General features: G+C 41.7%; 1 protein-coding gene across 1 annotated transcript; it reads right to left on the reverse strand.

The window, feature by feature from the left end:
* Positions 1-1,036: 1,036 nt before the first annotated feature.
* LOC136674110 (probable polypeptide N-acetylgalactosaminyltransferase 8) lies at positions 1,037-18,995 on the reverse strand. Its single transcript, XM_066649981.1, has 9 exons — positions 18,706-18,995; positions 18,278-18,444; positions 16,585-16,798; positions 9,977-10,091; positions 9,492-9,554; positions 6,509-6,640; positions 3,919-4,056; positions 3,673-3,768; positions 1,037-1,171 (listed from the first exon to the last, which is right to left on the reverse strand). The coding sequence occupies exons 1-9, from the start codon at positions 18,993-18,995 to the stop codon at positions 1,037-1,039; spliced, it is 1,350 nt and encodes a 449-aa protein (XP_066506078.1).

An 18,995-nucleotide genomic window follows, 5' to 3' on the forward strand; every position in this document is an offset into this window, starting at 1 on the left:
TGTCTTCCTGTGAAGGACTGGTGAGTCCTCCAGAGTGTGTTCCTACTTTGCACCCAGTGATTCCTGGTAGGCTCTGGACCCACTGCCACCCTGAACTGGATAAGGGTTACAAACAGTAAATGAATGAAATATAAGTTTCTCTGAAGTTTATCTGATTTTTTTTAAATAGTAACTACAACTGAACAAATGGGTAATGGAATACCACATTTGATGATGAGCACTGCAGAAACTGCACTATATAACTTTTGGAGGAGAGTAGGAACCCACTCTTCTCTCCCCTCCCTACCAATTTCAGTACAATGCTGTACAGGTTAACTGCACTAGGGGGAGCACCAGGAGCAGAAAAACAAATCTTATCTAACGTTCCTAAATGAGTAAAAACTATGTTCTGATGCAGAGAAAGCCAGACTAAAAGCCAATTTATGATTTTGCGTTGACTTAATGCAGAGCGTATGCCATAGCCTGCATACGTGTCTTATTCCATTGTGACAGTTTATACTTGTGTTTGTGTCTGCGTCTCTCTGTTAGTTTGGAGCAATAGCTAATATATCAACATTTATTGTATTTAATCTTTGGCCATTTCTGCTGTGTTCATCCATGTCTGACTAATTAATGAATTAATGACTTAATTAAGTACAGATACTCAAGGTAAAAAATTACTTCAGTAAAAGTAGATGTCCTTGTTGTAGATCTCCACTTGAGTAAAAGTACAAAAGTGTGTATATATATATTTATTAATATTTAATTAAGTGCACCAGTCAATTTGTATAATATTTTTCAGAATTTTAACAAAGCTATTTTACATTTTATTGAGTTTAGTCAATAGTGAGTTGTAACATGCATTGCATAGCAATAATAGAACTAAATGAAGTAATAATAATGAAGATTTGTATATTCTACTAAACAGTAACTTATAGTTTTGTGCAGGAGTAACATTGGCAATATCTTCCACTTCTGAAAATGAATGGATGTTAATTGTTAATTTTAGAAGCCACTGGTGCCAAGCCAGTAGCACACATTTTATTCTGTCAGCTGGTTAAAAGTCTTTGATAACATTCTGTATTCTCCAATGTTGCCCACTGCATGTCTGAATGACAAGATGGTAATAAGAATCTTGTCCCTGGGCTATCTCCAGACATCGGTTTGTGTGTTTGTTCCTTATTTCTTGACCCTGGAAGTAAAACATACAGACCCCTTTACACAACAGGCATTGTTATAATCCAATAATTACTCTCATTAACTATTTGCCAGGATATTGTGTTTTTTTCCAGCACACACTTTTTGCCACAGATATCCTGCCATGGTTAGCACATGACATTACTGTGATTCATGTATACTGTATAAACCATTATCCCAGAGCTCTGTTCATTTTTAAATAATAACTTTATTACTGGAACTAAATATGATACTATTGTAGTGGAGTATGGGCCGAATATGAATACCGGACAATGAAAAATCGAAATGAAGAAATGAAAGTTTTGAATTAAAACTTTCCCTTTTTGAAGAGGACCCTTTTCGTCTGCAACAGAATCCAACATTCCACGAACAACAGGGGTGCAAGGACCCTGCAGCCCCCACACACTCACAGAACCTTACGCACCCACCTAATCTAACATCAAAAGACGTACCGGGACACATGGCCCCGATACCCTTCCTCCCTTCAGAGACATAAAGATAACAAATCCACTTTATGATGCTCTTAGACCAAGAGGACATCAAACAAGAGTGGGGAGCCATAAGTCGTATATGACAATGGCTCCTAAGTGTCTCAGTCCTAATCTCTAGCCCACTAAACAGACATCCCAGATGGCCAAACTGATTGAACTCGACGTGACCTCTCGTTAACCATCCGCACCGGACCAACGGCATGGACCAACAGCGACCCCAAATGGACACTGGCGAAACTACGCCTCGCTCGGGGTCGCCTAAACAAATGACGGAAATGAAATCAAATTCTGATTAAATGTGTTTAAACAAATGTATTAATGTCACTTTCTGTGCCCTCAGATGAATGCCCACCTTCTAATGAAATGATGTATATTGCTGTTGTCAACCATGAAAAGAAGTTCTGTTTCTGATTAGAAAAATGAATTAAAAACCAGGATCAATACTTCTAATGTATTATTGTAACTGGGACGTAAACACAACGTACCCAAGATGAAATCTTATGTAAATGTTTGATATTAATAATCCAGTATACTCATTGTTATATGTTACTAAAATGTATAAGGAATTTCAATATGCGAAAGTTATATTCAGTCTCTGTGAATCGCTGATCCAAACTCCCCCTACTCTCTCCCCCTCGTGAGAGTCACGTGAGCCTGAACTCGCATCCAATCGGAAAAGGATGCCTCCCATGAGGGCGTGACCGCGCTGGCTTTGAAAAACAGATCAGTTCAGATCAGTTCAAATCAAACAGAAAACGGAGAAGAAAGAACAGCAACAGTTCAAGGAAATCCGAGGAACTCCGAAACAACAAAGAGATCAGCAGAGAACCTCGCTTCAAGTCCAAACCTCTCCAAAGCGAGACGCTTTCTTCTTCACGCCGACGAACGAAAAAAAGAAGAACCTTAAAAGACTTCACCAAAGCTCACAAGAGACGTCTTGAGTTAGCTAGTGTGAAAGAAATTTACGAATATGTCGAGTGATTTGAATTCTTTTCTTTTAATTGTGTTTTTGTTTATCGCCCATCGAAGTGATCTCACGAGTGATCAAAGTAGGCGAATCTTATTCGTGGCCAGAATAAGATATCAACCTTTTTGATTAGTTGATAGCAGATATATTAACGTTATAATCTGACTTCTGAGGGCATTACTCCTGGGAAACCGAACAACGAGACGAGCTAACACTCTGAAAAAGCCACTCCACTTCGGTGAGAAACCAGCCACGCCTGCGACTCTCCAAAGAGGGGAAATCTCGATCGACGCCGCTCCGCCTGAAGCCGAGAGCTTCTAACTCAACCGGAAGGGAATCTCCTTCACAAGCGGGCCTGTCTCTCACTACGTGGAAACGACGAGAAACAACCCCAGAACACGGAGGTTAAAACAGCAGGACGCGCCGGCTCGGTGAAACGGCAAACGAGTAAGCTAGCAAATCTCGCACTTTTCCAGGAGCTGATGTCTAATTAAATCCCTTTATAATTTGCCTTTAATTAAACTTTAGTTAGCAACAATTTAGTCACAAGCCAGAAGTGCCTAGCTCACCTTTAAGGTCAAATCGTTTTCCCCTGCGGTGAGGCCGTGAGATTACAAGGTCATGCTATGTTAAGTAAATATCTTTCTTCTTGTTAATAAAACTTTCATTATTTGAAATCACAGTGTATGCAGTTTTGTTCATTAGAATTTCTGAAAATACTGAAGAACTCACTTAGCTTGATTAATATTCATTCTCAGACTAATTATTAACATTTTAATTGCTTAAGCCAATTATAAACTTTAATTAATATCATTAAGTCAAATATCAGAGATTATAGGAGTTTGAATAAGGTCAACGCTATAAATACAAATTATAAATATAAATATAGAAATATATTTATATTTCTCGGCGTATGATTAAAAACCCAACATGAGCTGAAAGATAATGGAAGTATTGGAAGCTTTCAGAATAACTTGCATTTAAGGATGAAAGGATGATCTTTTGTTAAACTGTTGTATGAACATATGGTGAACATACCTGAGGGCTATAGAAATGACACTGATACAGAATAGGAACACTTCCAGGAACAGGTCCCTGATCAATGAGGTTATTTTCAGACAAGATATTCCGCATCTGCCAAATGGCAACACAGAACCAGATAAGACTTCAAGAGCAGTGACTAGTGGTTTATATTATTTACAGTAGAGTACCCTAGAGTTCCATGCTGTATCTTCAGTCTGAAATTAAATAAAGGAAAGAGGGAAAACAAAAAAAGTTGCTTACAGCTCCATAGCTGGCAAGGTCTTCCCAAGTATCCAACTGAGGATACACATTTTCCAAGTACCACTTGAAAGGCTTACACTTTAACTTCTCCCTCAGCTTCTTTCTCTCTGACATGTCCCCTATACCAATTCCATGATCCTGAAGAGTAACAGATATAAATTATTTCTGCAACATACTTTTGGTTCAGTATGAAGCATTAATGTATCTAACCTGATACCTGATACAAGATTTGGTCAATATGCTTTACCCATGAAGGAAAAAAATGCATTAATTTCGTAGATAGTGTTCATAAAGGGAACAAATATTTGCAGCAAATATTTAGACATACTATCATTTATAAGATTACAGTGTTAATATTAAAAAGATTAACACTGTAATCTTATAAATTATATTTTGTCTAAGTATCATCTGTGATATTTTATGGAGCTAAATCAATGACATGAGTATTTGAATCTGAATTTTCAATATTTGAATTATATTTGTCTGAATACATTATATATGAATTATTTTTGTATGACATTTGTTGTCACAATTTGATGAACTTGAAATTTTGAGGTGGTGAAATGTTCAGTTTAGAAAAATTCACATAAAAAATATTCAGATTGCAAAAATTCTGAATAAAAAATTTCAGATATAAAAAATACGGACCCATAAATTCAAGACCAGAGGTCAAACTGCGGGCTTCTCAGAGAAAAGTAAACTTCCACAGAGAGAACGATCGCAGAATTAACCAATCACAGTGCCCTCTGCTCAAGGACACCAATCACAGAGCAGTCTAACACCGTCCCAAATCCTGCCCTGAAACTTAAGTACTTCTTTGAAGTGAACAATTTAATGACAGTGTAAGCATAAGCAAAAGTGGTGCAGTGTTTAAATGATGAACGGGGTCTTAGAGTAGAAATAAGACACTTGGCCTCTTCGCTTCATTTCCATGACTACGGCTCTAACACCGTTCACGCTGCACTTAGCCGAGCTCTGCTCAACATTACAGTATTTTACTGGACGTGCAGACAGAAATGTTTTGAAAGTTGTTGAGATTTCATCATAATCTCTTATTCATGTGTGGAGGTGTTTCTGTGACACACGTCTTTCATTTTGTGATTGAAAGCATCCTCTGTCCATAATACACAGACTTACTGCCTTTCTGGTTCACCGCATCTTTTCTTTTCTCTTTTCATTTAACTTTACACAAAAACAAGCTCCTGTCATGAACAGAGCTTTTCCCCGAACTTTAGCATGCTTTTAAGAAAGACACTTTACAGAAATGATATTTACATGAGATAACGGTATGATCATTAATACAGTTTATTTAAACAGTGATATATTTAACGTTACTAAACACAAATAAATTTTAATTATTTATTTACCAGATTATGGGACAGAACATAGCACGGAACATTTATGTAGAAATACTTACATTTTCATAAACGCCTGATTATAAAAGTGTTGTGTGTAATAGAGGTCCAGCCGACTCGTCTAAAATGAGTGAGACAAAAAAAAAAAAAAAGACCCAAATACTTGTGGCTTTATTATCCGGAGATTTGCCCTGCTTTGGTGTAAAGTTAAACAGAGACACTGTGTAAATTTTCAGAGGTTCAGCCAGTTTTTATCTAGTTGAACACTGTGACAGATTTCTCTGTGGAAGTTTACTTTTTCCCCGAGAAGCCCGCTGGTTGACCTCTGGCTTAGATTCATATTTTTGCAATCTGAATTTTTTCGAGTTGAATTTATGGGTCCGTATTTTTTAAATCAGATTTTTTTTACTCTGAATTTTTGTGAATATCTGAATATTTTTAATGTGAATTTTTCAAATCTGAATATTTCACCACCTCAAAATTAATCAAATGTCATTCAAAAATTTTTTTGATATAATATATTCAGACAAATATAATTCAAATATTGAAAATTCAGACAAATATAATTCAAATATTGAAAATTCTGATTTAAATACTTGTCATTGATTTAGCTCCATAGATATTGTTTAGAGCCTTAGACAACATATGTTCCAATAAAGCTTTGTTGACTTGTAAGTGGAAAAAAAATCATTCCACAATCCATCCATCCATCCATTATCTGTAACCGCTTATCCAATTTAGGGTTGCGGGGGGTCCAGAGCCTACCTGGAATCATCGGGCGCAAGGCGGGAATACACCCTGGAGGGGACGCCAGTCCTTCACAGGGCAACACAGACACACACACATTCACTCACACCTACGGACACGTTCGAGTCGCCAATCCACCTGCAACGTGTGTTTTTGGACTGTGGGAGGAAACCGGAGCACCCGGAGGAAACCCACGCGGACACGGGGAGAACACACCAACTCCAACTCCAAGGCCCAATTACCTGCTATTTGGTTTTGAATTTAATGTGAAAAAATTAGACATAAAATGTTCTTTGTGAGTAATTTATGGTATTTACTGTCTTTTTTCTATACCCTTCTATACCCTTCTATAAGTTAATATTGAAGAATTTAAACTATGCACTAAAATTTAGCAAGAGCTGTCCAATTTTATTTATTTTCATCAACTGTATCATGTTATGGTTCCATCAAATTTTGAATAAAAATCCAATAACATTAATTTTACAAACCTTTAAGGGGAGGTTCCAGCTAATAAGAACATTATTTTTATAGTCATCCATCCAGACTTCTGCCACCCTCAGGGCATTTCTCTTCAGTGGGATGCTCAGATCTAGTGCATAGGGTTTATGTGCCCTGTCACACTCGCGTCCCGTCTAGTCCGTTTTCTCAGCACATGGCTTTGTTTTGTTTATGTTCATGCCCCGCCTTTGTTCCGCCTCCTCATCTTTTCCCTTGTTATCCGTTTCAGGTGTTTCTTGTTTGTTGTCGTATTTAAGTCCCCTTCCCTCACTTCCTGGTGTCGTTCGTTGTACCTTGTTACTTTTTTCGTTCGTGTTGTACCTTGTTCATAGTTCCTTGGTCTTCGTAGGGTTTGTAATGTTCTTCGTGTTCTTCGTTTCTCCTGCTCGTTTCGTGTGCTTGTCCCTTGCTCGTTTCATGCCCCAGTCGAGTTGTGTTTGTTTCGTTTAGTTTGTTAAATAAAGTCTGTGTTCTCAGCGTTTGCGTCCGCCCTCCTTTAGTCCGCACCCCTCATCCCATATCGACCCTTACAGAATGAACGACCCACACAAGGACGTAGCTAACACAGACTTTACTTTTGCGAGGTGTGCGATTCGCCGGACTCCTTTCCGCACAGGCCCCAAGGATCCTGTGGAGGAGGTTTTAAGAGCGGCCTCGGCATGGAGCCGCCGGCTCCAGCTTATGCCCGGCGCGGTTCCTTATCCTCTACCAGAGGAGTCGACTCGTGAATCGAGTAACTGCGCCAGTGCGAGTCGAGGGAGCCGACGGAGAAAGCGGGCTGGAGTCTCCCCTTCGCTGGAGTATTACCCCCTCAGTTCCGGGGAAATTTTTGGGGGGGCGTTAAGGGTAGGGGCTGTTAGCCTCCGACCTCAGAGCTACGGAGGTGAGGCTAACAGGGGCGCACCTCGAGGGGATCTAATGGGTGCGCCTGTGAAACCCCCTAAACCCTTTACAGCTCCAGTGCGAGCCCGGCGAGCAGCACAAACTCCTGTCTTCATGAACGCGGCGCCTCCTGCCGCGCCTGTCTTCGTGAGCGCGGCGCGCGCCTCTCCTGTCTTCGTGAGCGCGACGCCCGCCTCTCAGGTCTCCGTGGACGACGTCGCAGTTTCTCCTGTCTCTGTGGACGTTGTCGCTGCAGTTTCCCCTGCCTCCGTGGACGTCGTCGCTGCAGTTTCCCCTGCCTCCGTGGACGTCGTCGCTGCAGTTTCCCCTGCCTCCGTGGACGTCGTCGCTGCTGTTTCCCCTGCCTCCGTGGACGTCGTCGCTGCAGTTTCCCCTGCCTCCGTGGACGTCGTCGCTGCAGGTTCCCCTGCCTCCGTGGACGTTGTCGCTGCAGGTTCCCCTGCCTCCGTGGACGTCGTCGCTGCAGGTTCCCCTGCCTCCGTGGACGTCGTCGCTGCAGGTTCTCCTGTCTCTGTGGACGTCGTCGCTGCAGGTTCTCCTGTCTCCATGAGTGCGGCTCCCTCAGCCGCTCCTCTGCTTGTGAGAGCGGCGCAGCCAGCCGCTCCTCTGCTCGAGAAGGCGGCTTCAACGGCTGTGTCTGCCCCAGAGACTGTGGCATATGGCCGTGTCTGTCCCGGTGACTGTAGATACGGCCGCTTCCGGTCGTACCCGTAAGACGGCCCCAAGGACTTCGGGGCCGATCCCCAGAACTGTGCCCAGGCTGGTTCCTCGGACTGCCCCACAGACATTCGCCAGTCCTGGGCACCCCCATGTTATTTTGATTCCTGTATCTGTCCCTGTCTTGATTCCTGTCCCTGTACCCTTGTCTGCGTCGGTTTTGATTCCTGTCCCTGTCACGGTGTTCGTCTCTGTCCCCGTAAACGTTCTGATCCCGGTTCCCCTGCCAAGTCCTGTCCAAGCACATACTCATGTCCAGTCCCCTGTTCACTCCCAGTATAGATCCTCTGTCTCAGCACCCGTCCAGTCTATGTTCCAGTCCAGTGTCTCTCCCCCTGTTTCCAGTATAGTCCAGTCCCAGTTACCTGTCCCGTCTCCTGTCCAGTCCCCTTTGCAACCCTCTGCCCTGTCTCATGTCCAGTCCTCGTTCCCTTCCTATGTTAAGCACCCCGTCCAGTCACATTTGTCCACTCCCGTCCAGTCTCATGTGATCACTCCCTTTCAGTCTAGTCCTTTCCTGTCACAAGTCCCATCTCCTGTCCAATCCAAGTTTCAGTCCCCTGTCTCTGCCCCTGTCCTGCATCAGTCCCCGTTTCAACCTTCTGTCCTGCATCAGTCCCCGTTTCAACCTTCTGTCCTGTCTCATGTTCAGTCCCCTGTTAGTCATGTCCAGCACCCTGTTCAGTCACGTGTGTCTGCTCCTGCCTTGTCTCCTGTCTTCTCGCGATTCCCGTCTCCTGTTTCTAGTTCTGTCCAGCATCCGTTACTGTCTAGTCCCTTGTTCACAGCTCCATTTCCCGGCCTGTCCTGAGTCCTGTCTCCTACAGTTCCTTGTTTTTCTAGTCTGTCTTGTTTTCCGTGCTCCCTCCTGCGCCAGCTTCTGAGGGGTCTAGGTTATGCGCCCCGGGAGTTGCGTGTTCAGGAGGGGGCATCTGTCACACTCGCGTCCCGTCTAGTCCGTTTTCTCAGCACATGGCTTTGTTTTGTTTATGTTCATGCCCCGCCTTTGTTCCGCCTCCTCATCTTTTCCCTTGTTATCCGTTTCAGGTGTTTCTTGTTTGTTGTCGTATTTAAGTCCCCTTCCCTCACTTCCTGGTGTCGTTCGTTGTACCTTGTTACTTGTTTCGTTCGTGTTGTACCTTGTTCATAGTTCCTTGGTCTTCGTAGGGTTTGTAATGTTCTTCGTGTTCTTCGTTTCTCCTGCTCGTTTCGTGTGCTTGTCCCTTGCTCGTTTCATGCCCCAGTCGAGTTGTGTTTGTTTCGTTTAGTTTGTTAAATAAAGTCTGTGTTCTCAGCGTTTGCGTCCGCCCTCCTTTAGTCCGCACCCCTCATCCCATATCGACCCTTACATGCCCTCTCTATGTGAGCGATCTTGGAGCAAGAGACAACTTCAATGCTACCACCACAGGTCCACACCTAGAGAAAAGCAATAACCACATTTATCAAACTATCAGAGTAATTAATTAATTAATTTATTTATTATAATGCTTACAGTACCACCCACTATATGTCTCCTCCAATCACAAAAGTCATTGTTTCTTTTCAGGCTTCTGCTAACACAATGCACTTTTACAGCTTCACATGCTTGGAGGAGAACATTAAGTCAGCTAATGACTGTGTGCATTAGCTAATCTTGCCCTGAGTGGTGACAATATAAAGGAAGTGGAGACAGGTCAATAAATAAAAAAATGGGAAAGATTATAATTATCAACATGAGAGAAGTTGTTCCCTTAAGGCACAGAGAGTGAGGCCAGTTCAACTTCCAGTGATTGTGCTGGCACCATCAGGCCTTGATAAATGTTGATATGGTGACCTTGCAGAATCCAGACACCACTTACTCGTATTCCAAGCTCTACGTTTTCGCCTCCATAAATCTGCATTCCTTTGTCCAGCACTCCAATTTCTCCCAAGAATAACCGGTCAGCAACAAGGATCCCCATGACAGTTGGACTCCTGCCAACAATTATGTAGTGTGATATGATGAATGTGAATTAATTTCTAATAAGAAATTTGACTTTCTGAAATTTGATTTTAATACCCAGACGTTAGCTGGTTTTCAGAGACATCTCCAAGCCACACAAGCCAAGATAGGAAATTGAGATAAGCTTTCCAGCAAGCGCTGGCCCCAAATTGGTACCTGAAGGTCTGTGTCAGAGGGTCATAAAACTGACACTACAGGCCCTTTTCAGGACAGTTTACGACACAGGGTCAAGAGAAGAATCTTTCAGATTAAAACTGTCTTCTAAAACATTCTGAAAGACTGTTAAACGAAGGAATCCCACATTTCTTAAATCTTCTGTTTACCTGATGAACAAGTTGCCTATGTGGACCACTGTGTGACATGAATTCCCTTTTAGACAAATCAAAACGGGCAGAATTAATTTACATGTGTTTTAAATCTCCTTTTTATATGAACTTATGTAGGATCCAAGGTAGCCACAAACCCTGTGTGATATTTGGGTTAAGAATTATGTAAAACATGGTTTGTCTGAATGATATGACATGTGTTAACACAATCTCTTATATTGCAAAAGTATAATTCAGAATTCTGGGATCGTCTTCAAGTCTTTGTCTTGTCAAGTGTCATCAATTTTATGTGATGTCACTACCAAGGTACAGGAAACAGACTATCCTCAATCTCTGAGGACAAATCAGGTATTCAAGGCGGGTTTTCTAAACTCTGATTAAAAACTCAGTGGCACACTCTTTTCACACACCGTTTTTGCGAAATGCACTCTTTACACACTTTTTAAGAGTTTTTGGAGAGGGAAAAGTTTTTCTGAAGAACGACTCTCTCCTGCTTCCAGCAGATAATGCTTCTCATATAGGGTAGTCAGAGAGCTCTCCAGTTCAGGACTCCAATGGAGGGGTCACCGTGTCTCTGAAAAGGGGGAGAAAAGGAACGCCAGAGGCTGCAGTGCTACAAGGCCCATGGCTGCAGTGCTCCAGGAAAGCACTGTGCGTCAGCAACATGTGCCCAGCAATCACCAGTCCATCTCCAGGGATACGTAAGGTCACATGGTTTCATTTCTTTCATGGCTCAGGAGTGGTGCTGAAGCTTGCTGGGGTAAACATTAGCCTTTCTAGAATTTAGGATAATTATCATAGAGAAATTCCCTCATATATTAATCTCCCTGTTCCCCCATTGTATCGCTGTAATCCATTTCATTATATGAATGTATAATCAATATTCATTATTTGATATTACACCGCGACCCTGAAATGGAGAAGCGGAGAAGAAAATGATGATGATGATGATTATTTGATATTACATTTAATAAACCAGTTGTGTGATAAAACCAATTCATGGTTATTTGTGTGTGCACTTTTCTTGTACCGAATTATTCCTTGTAGTTCAGATTCAACAACTACATATTATTTAATGACTTTAACAAAGTTATTTAATGACTTTAACAGAGTTTAACAAAATTAATTAAATAATTAATTATTAATCAAATAATAATTATCATTGACTCTGCTATGTAGTGTTTATGCCGCCGCAATGTGTGCATAATCATTTCCACTACATATATATTTATGGCGCCCAACTGTGAGGCTCTGAATATAATCTCAATCAGAAGTTATGATTCCTTTGCAGGAAAATTGCACCAATAAGTTAAGCACAAACTTTGTGCCTCAGTGATAACAGTGGCCTGTGTAAGCAGCAAGGGCTTCACAACTGGTTTCTTCCAACTTACTCCCCTCTAATTAATTCCTAACTAGGACCTGTTCCTAAGTTAAGCCTTGAATGTGAGCGATGATTGTCATGTCACTGCTGTTTTGATTTAATGATTATTGTGAACACACTTTTCATTTGTTAAATTATTAGGCTGCCCCCGTGTGCCTAATTTTGAAGTAATACTGTGGGTTTATCAGCTGTGCTGCGTCACCGTTTTAATCGCATGTATGAAAGCGTATGACACACCCATGAGAGGTTAAAATAATCACTGTGCGCGAATCTCCGTGTATGTTTATGTTCTGAATTGCCCAAATGCCTGCGAATTCCAACGTTTATCGGCAAATTTTATATCTCTGATATACGGCTTGTTAAAATACAATCATAAATGCAGGAATTGTTTGTACGCAGCGTTGATTCAACCCCTGAGTAGTGAGACAGCGAATCCTAGCTCATTATTGTACGCAGAATGTCGTGCCTTGAATTTGTAAAACAACTTGAATAGTGAACTAGCTCTAAAGCAGCCCAAAAGAAAATTCTTTAAAACTGGCAATGGTGTGTTCCCCCTTTAGTCTCCGAACTGAAGTGGCTCCATTTACGCCAAACCAGTCAACCTAGACCGGGGGGAGGGGTTAAGTAAATTAAAGCGTCACCACTGACCCAGCCCTCGAAACACCAGGAGCCCTGTGGCTGACTTGTGCTATTGAAACTGAAGTCAATTTATGGTGCCCCCTTTCGCATGACTTGCGCTACTGCATTTAAAGTTTCTCTGTTGCACCCTAGTGTATGACTCGTGTAAGTGCAAGTTGATTAAAAGCAATTGTCTTTCATATGGCATACTAAATTTGCATGTAAGTTGTAAAGGTATTTCTGATGTACTGCTTCTGTACTCTAATCAGTCTTCCATAAGTGGAGGTAACCAATTACTGATTATAGAATCTATACTGGTTGAGGTAAAAATAAAATAAAAGTGCATATCTAATTAAACATTAATTACTATTAAATCTGACACACAACCCAGTCACCAAGCATAAGTGATAAGTCCCCCTGACTGAGGTTTTCACATTGTCAGAATATACAGCCATGATCCACTGTGCTGAGCCCTCTCACATGGCAAATTTGATGTCACAGTTAATGGTCTTCCATTTAATCGAGGAACCTAAAGGCGAGGCCTTAATAAAGGTAGCCAGCCAAATGGCTATGCTAGCAATAGAAAAACTTAAACACACTTTCCAGGACACAGAATTAGAAGCAGTGAACACACAAATGATGAGCCCAAAAATGGAGAACATCAGAAATGCTCCCAAAGAGCCTGATCAGTTAATGGCACTGCATGCAAAACAACAGCAGAACTTGTTGCAGTCAAAGATGAACTCAAATTGTCTAAGCACCTGCACCCAAAGACAGAAAGCAAGCTAAACCTTGCTGAAGCGGAGCTAGAAGAGGTACGCTCACAGCTATTTAGCAACCAACAGAGAACTACTCGCATTCATAGGGAGCTGCAGAATCCAAAGTCCAAAGGTATCCCTGAGTCACCTTTCCTAGCACCAGCAGCCCCTACACCAGCTCCACCACTGGAGGCTAACAGAGTCCTCCCAAACACAGATGTTCTCTCAGTTTAGCTCTGTGCCCTCAGCACAGTACCAGACTCACTCCTATAGGGACCTGGACAGAATCGCGCACTTCGAGCCAAAGCCGGATGGCTCAAATGAAATCTGTTCGTACCTAAAAGACATAGATTTCTTTATGCAAAGGTTCCCCGGAGCCACAGTTGATGACAGAATCTGCTTGATCAGAATGACATCCAGCAGGGAAGTCAGCAGTTTCATTGAATGGCAACCTAACTATGTCAAGAAAGACATAAAAAGTTCTCCAATCCGCTGCTACAGGCAGGACTGATGACAGCACTGCAAGTTAAACAACAAAGACAGGAGTCACCCCATCAATACTATCACCGCCTTAGACAAGCTTATTTTGGGCCCTGAAATAAACCAGGAATGGAAGAAGAATTGAACTTCAAAACACTGTTTGTCCTAAATCTCCATCCCAACACTGGCTATTATCGCAGCCTTTCCACGCACTTTATCTAGCAAACAGCTGCATGACATAGCACTCAGAGGCTTTTTAAAAGACCAGCAAACTTGAAACCAATGGCCAGAAATGCCAAGTTATACTCAGCCTTCCCCCATGGAGCTAGACGAAGCCACTAGGGCTGAATTATGGTATCCAATACCTGCTCCATCTCACTGGCTTAGAGAAAATCAGGATAATAATAAACCTTTGCAATCCAATAGGAGTCCTCCTCACTCCAGTCCTCAATGTTCAGGTGAAACCCAATATCACTCAAACCCCTGTGTTAATCTGTTAATGTCAGGGCACCCTCAGAATAAATTCCCAGCCAGTAGGCATGAGAATCCAGCAAAATATGGTGGACTACGGGTGTCCCCAAAACTTGCACACATGTGACGAAAATCTAGACAAATGCCCCTGTCCTTACCCGACTAACAAGAACAGGGATGAGAACTGGCACCAATGTGAAAGCTCAGATGCTGTGAATAAGTCAGAGGTAAACCGCTGAACAGGTGATTTCGAAACCTGTGTAAAGAGCAGCGCAAGACAGCTGACCTCTTCTCAGACACCTCAGGTGAAAATGAGCATGTCCCAAGGACCCCTGCAATTCAGATTTGCACGTCTGACCAATTTAATCAGGGGGTGAAATCAGACTCCTCTTAATGTCATGGTTGTTCAAGGTGATCCACCTGCACCACAGTTCCTGGGCCATTTAAAAGAAAAAGGGGGTGCTTACACCTGATTACACCTGACTACACTCCTGGAAAAGAAGCTTATACAAGAAGCTCTCTTGGACACTGCATCAGACATCACTCTGATGTAATCCACACTCTCTGATGAAGTGTGGGCTGCAGTACACCACGCCCCACGGAGATTGCAGTTACAAAACTGTTCCTTCCAAATTGTGCCTTATTCATACACTGGTATCAAAAGCTCCCAGAGACTATCAACACCTTTCACACTCCAATAATGACAAACTTTCATCTGTATACACGTTGCGTCTGCCTGATAAAGTACTCCGTGGTATATCAATCTAGAAGTAAAGTTCTAATTTTTACTTTAAGCATTATATTTCATTCTAACTTGTGTATCGCCATCCGTTGCTATGCACAGCTAATTCATTAAGCCACGACAAACTATTCAAAAGGGGGTTGATGCAGTCAGCACACAGTACTGTTTAAAAAAAAATTTACTGGAAATTTTTTTGTTTGTTTCTTCAGTAATCTAAGGTGACAACTCTCACATTCAATGCAGAACAGGCTTATGCCCACTTAGCTTAACTATACAGGAACACTCTGCTTATCCAGTAATTATCACCAAGGTAAAGATTTTTTTCTTGAAGGTATTTACATGAGTAACTACTCCTGAAAATTTCCTTCGATAATAATCATTTTTCCTAACAGACACTTTTAAAGGAAGGTGAACACTAATACCAGCTTACATATTATACCAATAAATATGTAAGTCCAATAAAGGATTACTCTCACATTAAATGATCCCAGAAAGGTATCAACCCCGAGTGTATGAATGAATGATTCCACTGACCTTGCTGTTTACATTCATCTCTGCATTTCTAGAAAGAAATCATGGTCTGAAATGGGGAGTATGTAGTGTGATATGATGAATGTGTATTGATTTCTAATAAGAAATTTGACTTTCTGAGATTTGATTTTAATACCCAGACATTAGCTGGTTTTCAGAGACATCTCCAAGCCAAACCAGCAGAGATTGGAATTTGAGATAAGTGTTCCAGCAAACAATGGCCCCAAATTGGTGCCTGAAGGTCTGTGCCACAGGGTCATAAAGCTGACACTACAGGCCCTTTTCAGGACAGTTTATGACACAGGGTCAAGAGAAAAATCTTTCAGATTAAAACTGTCTTCTCATACATTTTGAAAGACTGTTTAACAAAAGAAACACACATTCCTTAATTCTTTTGTTTACCTGATGAAAGAGTTGCCTATGTGGACCACTGTGTGAAATGAATTCCCTTTTGGACAAATCAAAATGGGTGGAATTAATTTACATATGTTTTAAATCACCTTTTTATATGAACTTTTTATATGAACTTTTATATGAACTTATACCCTGTGTGATATTTGGGTTAAGAATTATGTAAAACATGTTTTGTCTGAATGATATGACTTGTGTTAACACAATCTCTTATATTGCAAAAGTATTATTCAGAATTCTGGGATCGTCTTCAAGTCTTTGTCTTGTCAAGTGTCATCAATTTTATGTGATGTCACTACCAAGGTACAGGAAACAGCCAATCAAGAGCAAGAGCAAGCTCCAATCCTCAATCTCTGAGGACCAATCAGGTATTCAAGACGGGTTTTCTAAACTCTGGTTAACATTCTAGTGGCGCGAAATGACACAGCCCTTCTTCACTTCACACTCTCTTTTCACACACCTTTTTTGTGAAATGCACTCTTTACACACTTTTTGAGAATTTTTGGAGAGGAAAAGGTTTTTCTGAAGTACGACTCTCTCCTCCTTCCAGCAGACAATGCTTATCAGATAGGGTAAGCAGAGAGCTCTCCAGCTCTGCAGGCGTCCACCTCTCATGGCTCTCTTAAACAGTCTTGGGACCCTCAAGCATGGTCCAGATAGAACAGAAGTTATATTTCAATTTTATCTCTAGTAGAATACTATAGTTAAAAGGACTGTAGTTTATTCCAGCAAAATTCAATGCCACACCCAGAGCATTGAAGGAGACCTCTGACCTCCAAAGTGATGACAAAAGCTTCAGGATCAACGACGAAGAAAGCCACACGCACACTCAGTATGACCTTCTGAGAAAAAGGCCCAGGAAAGACCTGCATGGACGTGTCTCTCACCAGGAGGCAGATCAGCGATGACGGAGAATTCCCACAGAGACCTTCAGAACTCTGATTGAGGGGACGCTGTGTCTCTGCAAAGGGGGAGAAAAGGAACGCCAGTGGCTGCAGTGCTACAAGGACCGTGGCTGCAGTGTTCCAGGAAGCCGCACCGGAAAGCACCTCGTGTCAGTGACATGCGCCCAGCTATCTCCAGTCCATCTCCTGGGTTACGTAAGGTCACATGGTTTCATTTCTTTCATTGCTCAGGAGTGGTGCTGAATGCTTGCTGGGATAAACCATAGCCTTTCTAGAATTTAGGGTAATTATCATAGGGAAATTCCCTCATATATTAATCTCCCTGTTCCCTCACGTATCGCTTTAATCGATTTCATTGTTTGATATTATCATTAATAGACCAGTTGTGTGATAAAACCAGTCCTTGGTTATTTGTGTGTGCACTTTTCTTGTACCAAATTATTCCTTGTAGTTCAGATTCAATTTTGGAGCCAAGAACCTACAGCGGGTCAATGAGCATAATTCATTAATAATAATTAATTCTAGCTAATTTTGCTGTATAATATGTGAAGATGGCTTACTTGTCCGAGCTAAAATTGGACAGGGAAAGATACTACATATTATTTAATGGCTCACAAACATAGAGTTTAACAAAATGAATTAAATCATTAATCAAATAATAATTAATTATCATTGACTCCGCTATGTAGTGTTTATGCCGCCTCAATGTGTACATAATAATTTCCACTGCAATTACTCAAATGTGTTTACTTTTGTACTGAACAGGACTTTATCAAAGACGAACAAAGTTTATTCATTCATTCATTATCTGTAACCCTTATCCAGTTCAGGGTCGCGGTGGGTCCAGAGCCTACCTGGAATCATTGGGCGCAAGGCAGGAATACACCCTGGAGGGGTGCCAGTCCTTCAGAGGGCAACACAGACACACACACACATTCACTCACACCTACACACAATTTTGAATCGCCAATCCACCTATCAACGTGTGGTTTTTTTTTTTTTGGACTGTGGGAGGAAACCGGAGCACCCGGAGGAAACCCACGCGGACACGGGGAGAACACACCAACTCCTCAGAGACAGTCACCCGGAGCGGGAATCGAACCCACAACCTCCAGGTTCCTGGAGCTGTGTGACTGCGACACTACCTGCTGCGCCACCGTGCCGCCTAACAAAGTTTATACATATGTAATTTATAGTGGAGAATGCTTGCTCAGAGAGGGAAGTCAACATGACTCCAACAGAATTACCCACAATTTGTTCTGGCTAACTGACAATGATTGAGGTCAGGAGAAAACAGCATCAGTTTGTTTTTAAACCATAACATTGTTTTATGCACTGTAAGTCTCAGGTATCAGCTTGTGTTTCATGCTCATCAGCCGAATGTCACTTACTTCCCTGGCTCATTAAGATGACACTCTTAATGAACTTAAGGGCAAGGTCACTGCAGTGTTAACTTTGCACACAGCAACACATTCCTGATTCATACTGATTATGACCTAAAGACTTATAATAATACTTAAAGATTAGTTACAGACCATTGGTGCTGTGGTAATCCACCAGTACGATCTCCTTCAGCAGGTGAGCAGGGGTTTTGTCAATAATGCTGCGTATGGCTCTCTTTAAGATGGACAAAGCCTCGTCCAGGTAGATCAGAACCACACTGATTGTGGGGAGCTGCTTCGGATAAATCTTAGTTGCACACCTGAATGGTTACAAACACAATTTCCCTGGCTAAGGAAACATCAGCTGGCCAATAATTTTTAAGTAGAAACGTTGTATATTAATTATGCATTTTTTGTTGTATATATAATTATACAGTTAACTAATAACTAAGAGTTATATTTCCTAGTTGCTTGATAACTGCAGGACTGCTACTATTATGCTACTTGTATTAATATAACATCACTTTGAATAATAATAAGGATCACATAATACTCATTTGTTCCTCTGTACTGACACTAACCTGGGGTTTCTGGTGTCCGGCAGGCTTCTGTTGAGTGGAAGTCTGTCACTGAGGAAAACGTTATAACCGTATTGTACAAATGCCCGCTCTGCAACCCTCTGCTCCTCCTCTGAGAGGTCTTCTCCCCAGTTAGAAAACAGCTTAGATTTTGGAAACAGTTTTTTATTTTTCAGTTTTGGCTGTGGCTTTGGTTCCTTCACTTCTTTCAGTTCCTTCAGCTCGTTCTGTGGCTCTGCTGCAGGTTCCTCTCTCATCAGTCTGTGTTCCAGAGACTCCACTGAGGAGAACAT

Source organism: Hoplias malabaricus, chromosome 17, assembly GCF_029633855.1.
Source record: "Hoplias malabaricus isolate fHopMal1 chromosome 17, fHopMal1.hap1, whole genome shotgun sequence".
Lineage (NCBI taxonomy): Eukaryota > Metazoa > Chordata > Actinopteri > Characiformes > Erythrinidae > Hoplias > Hoplias malabaricus.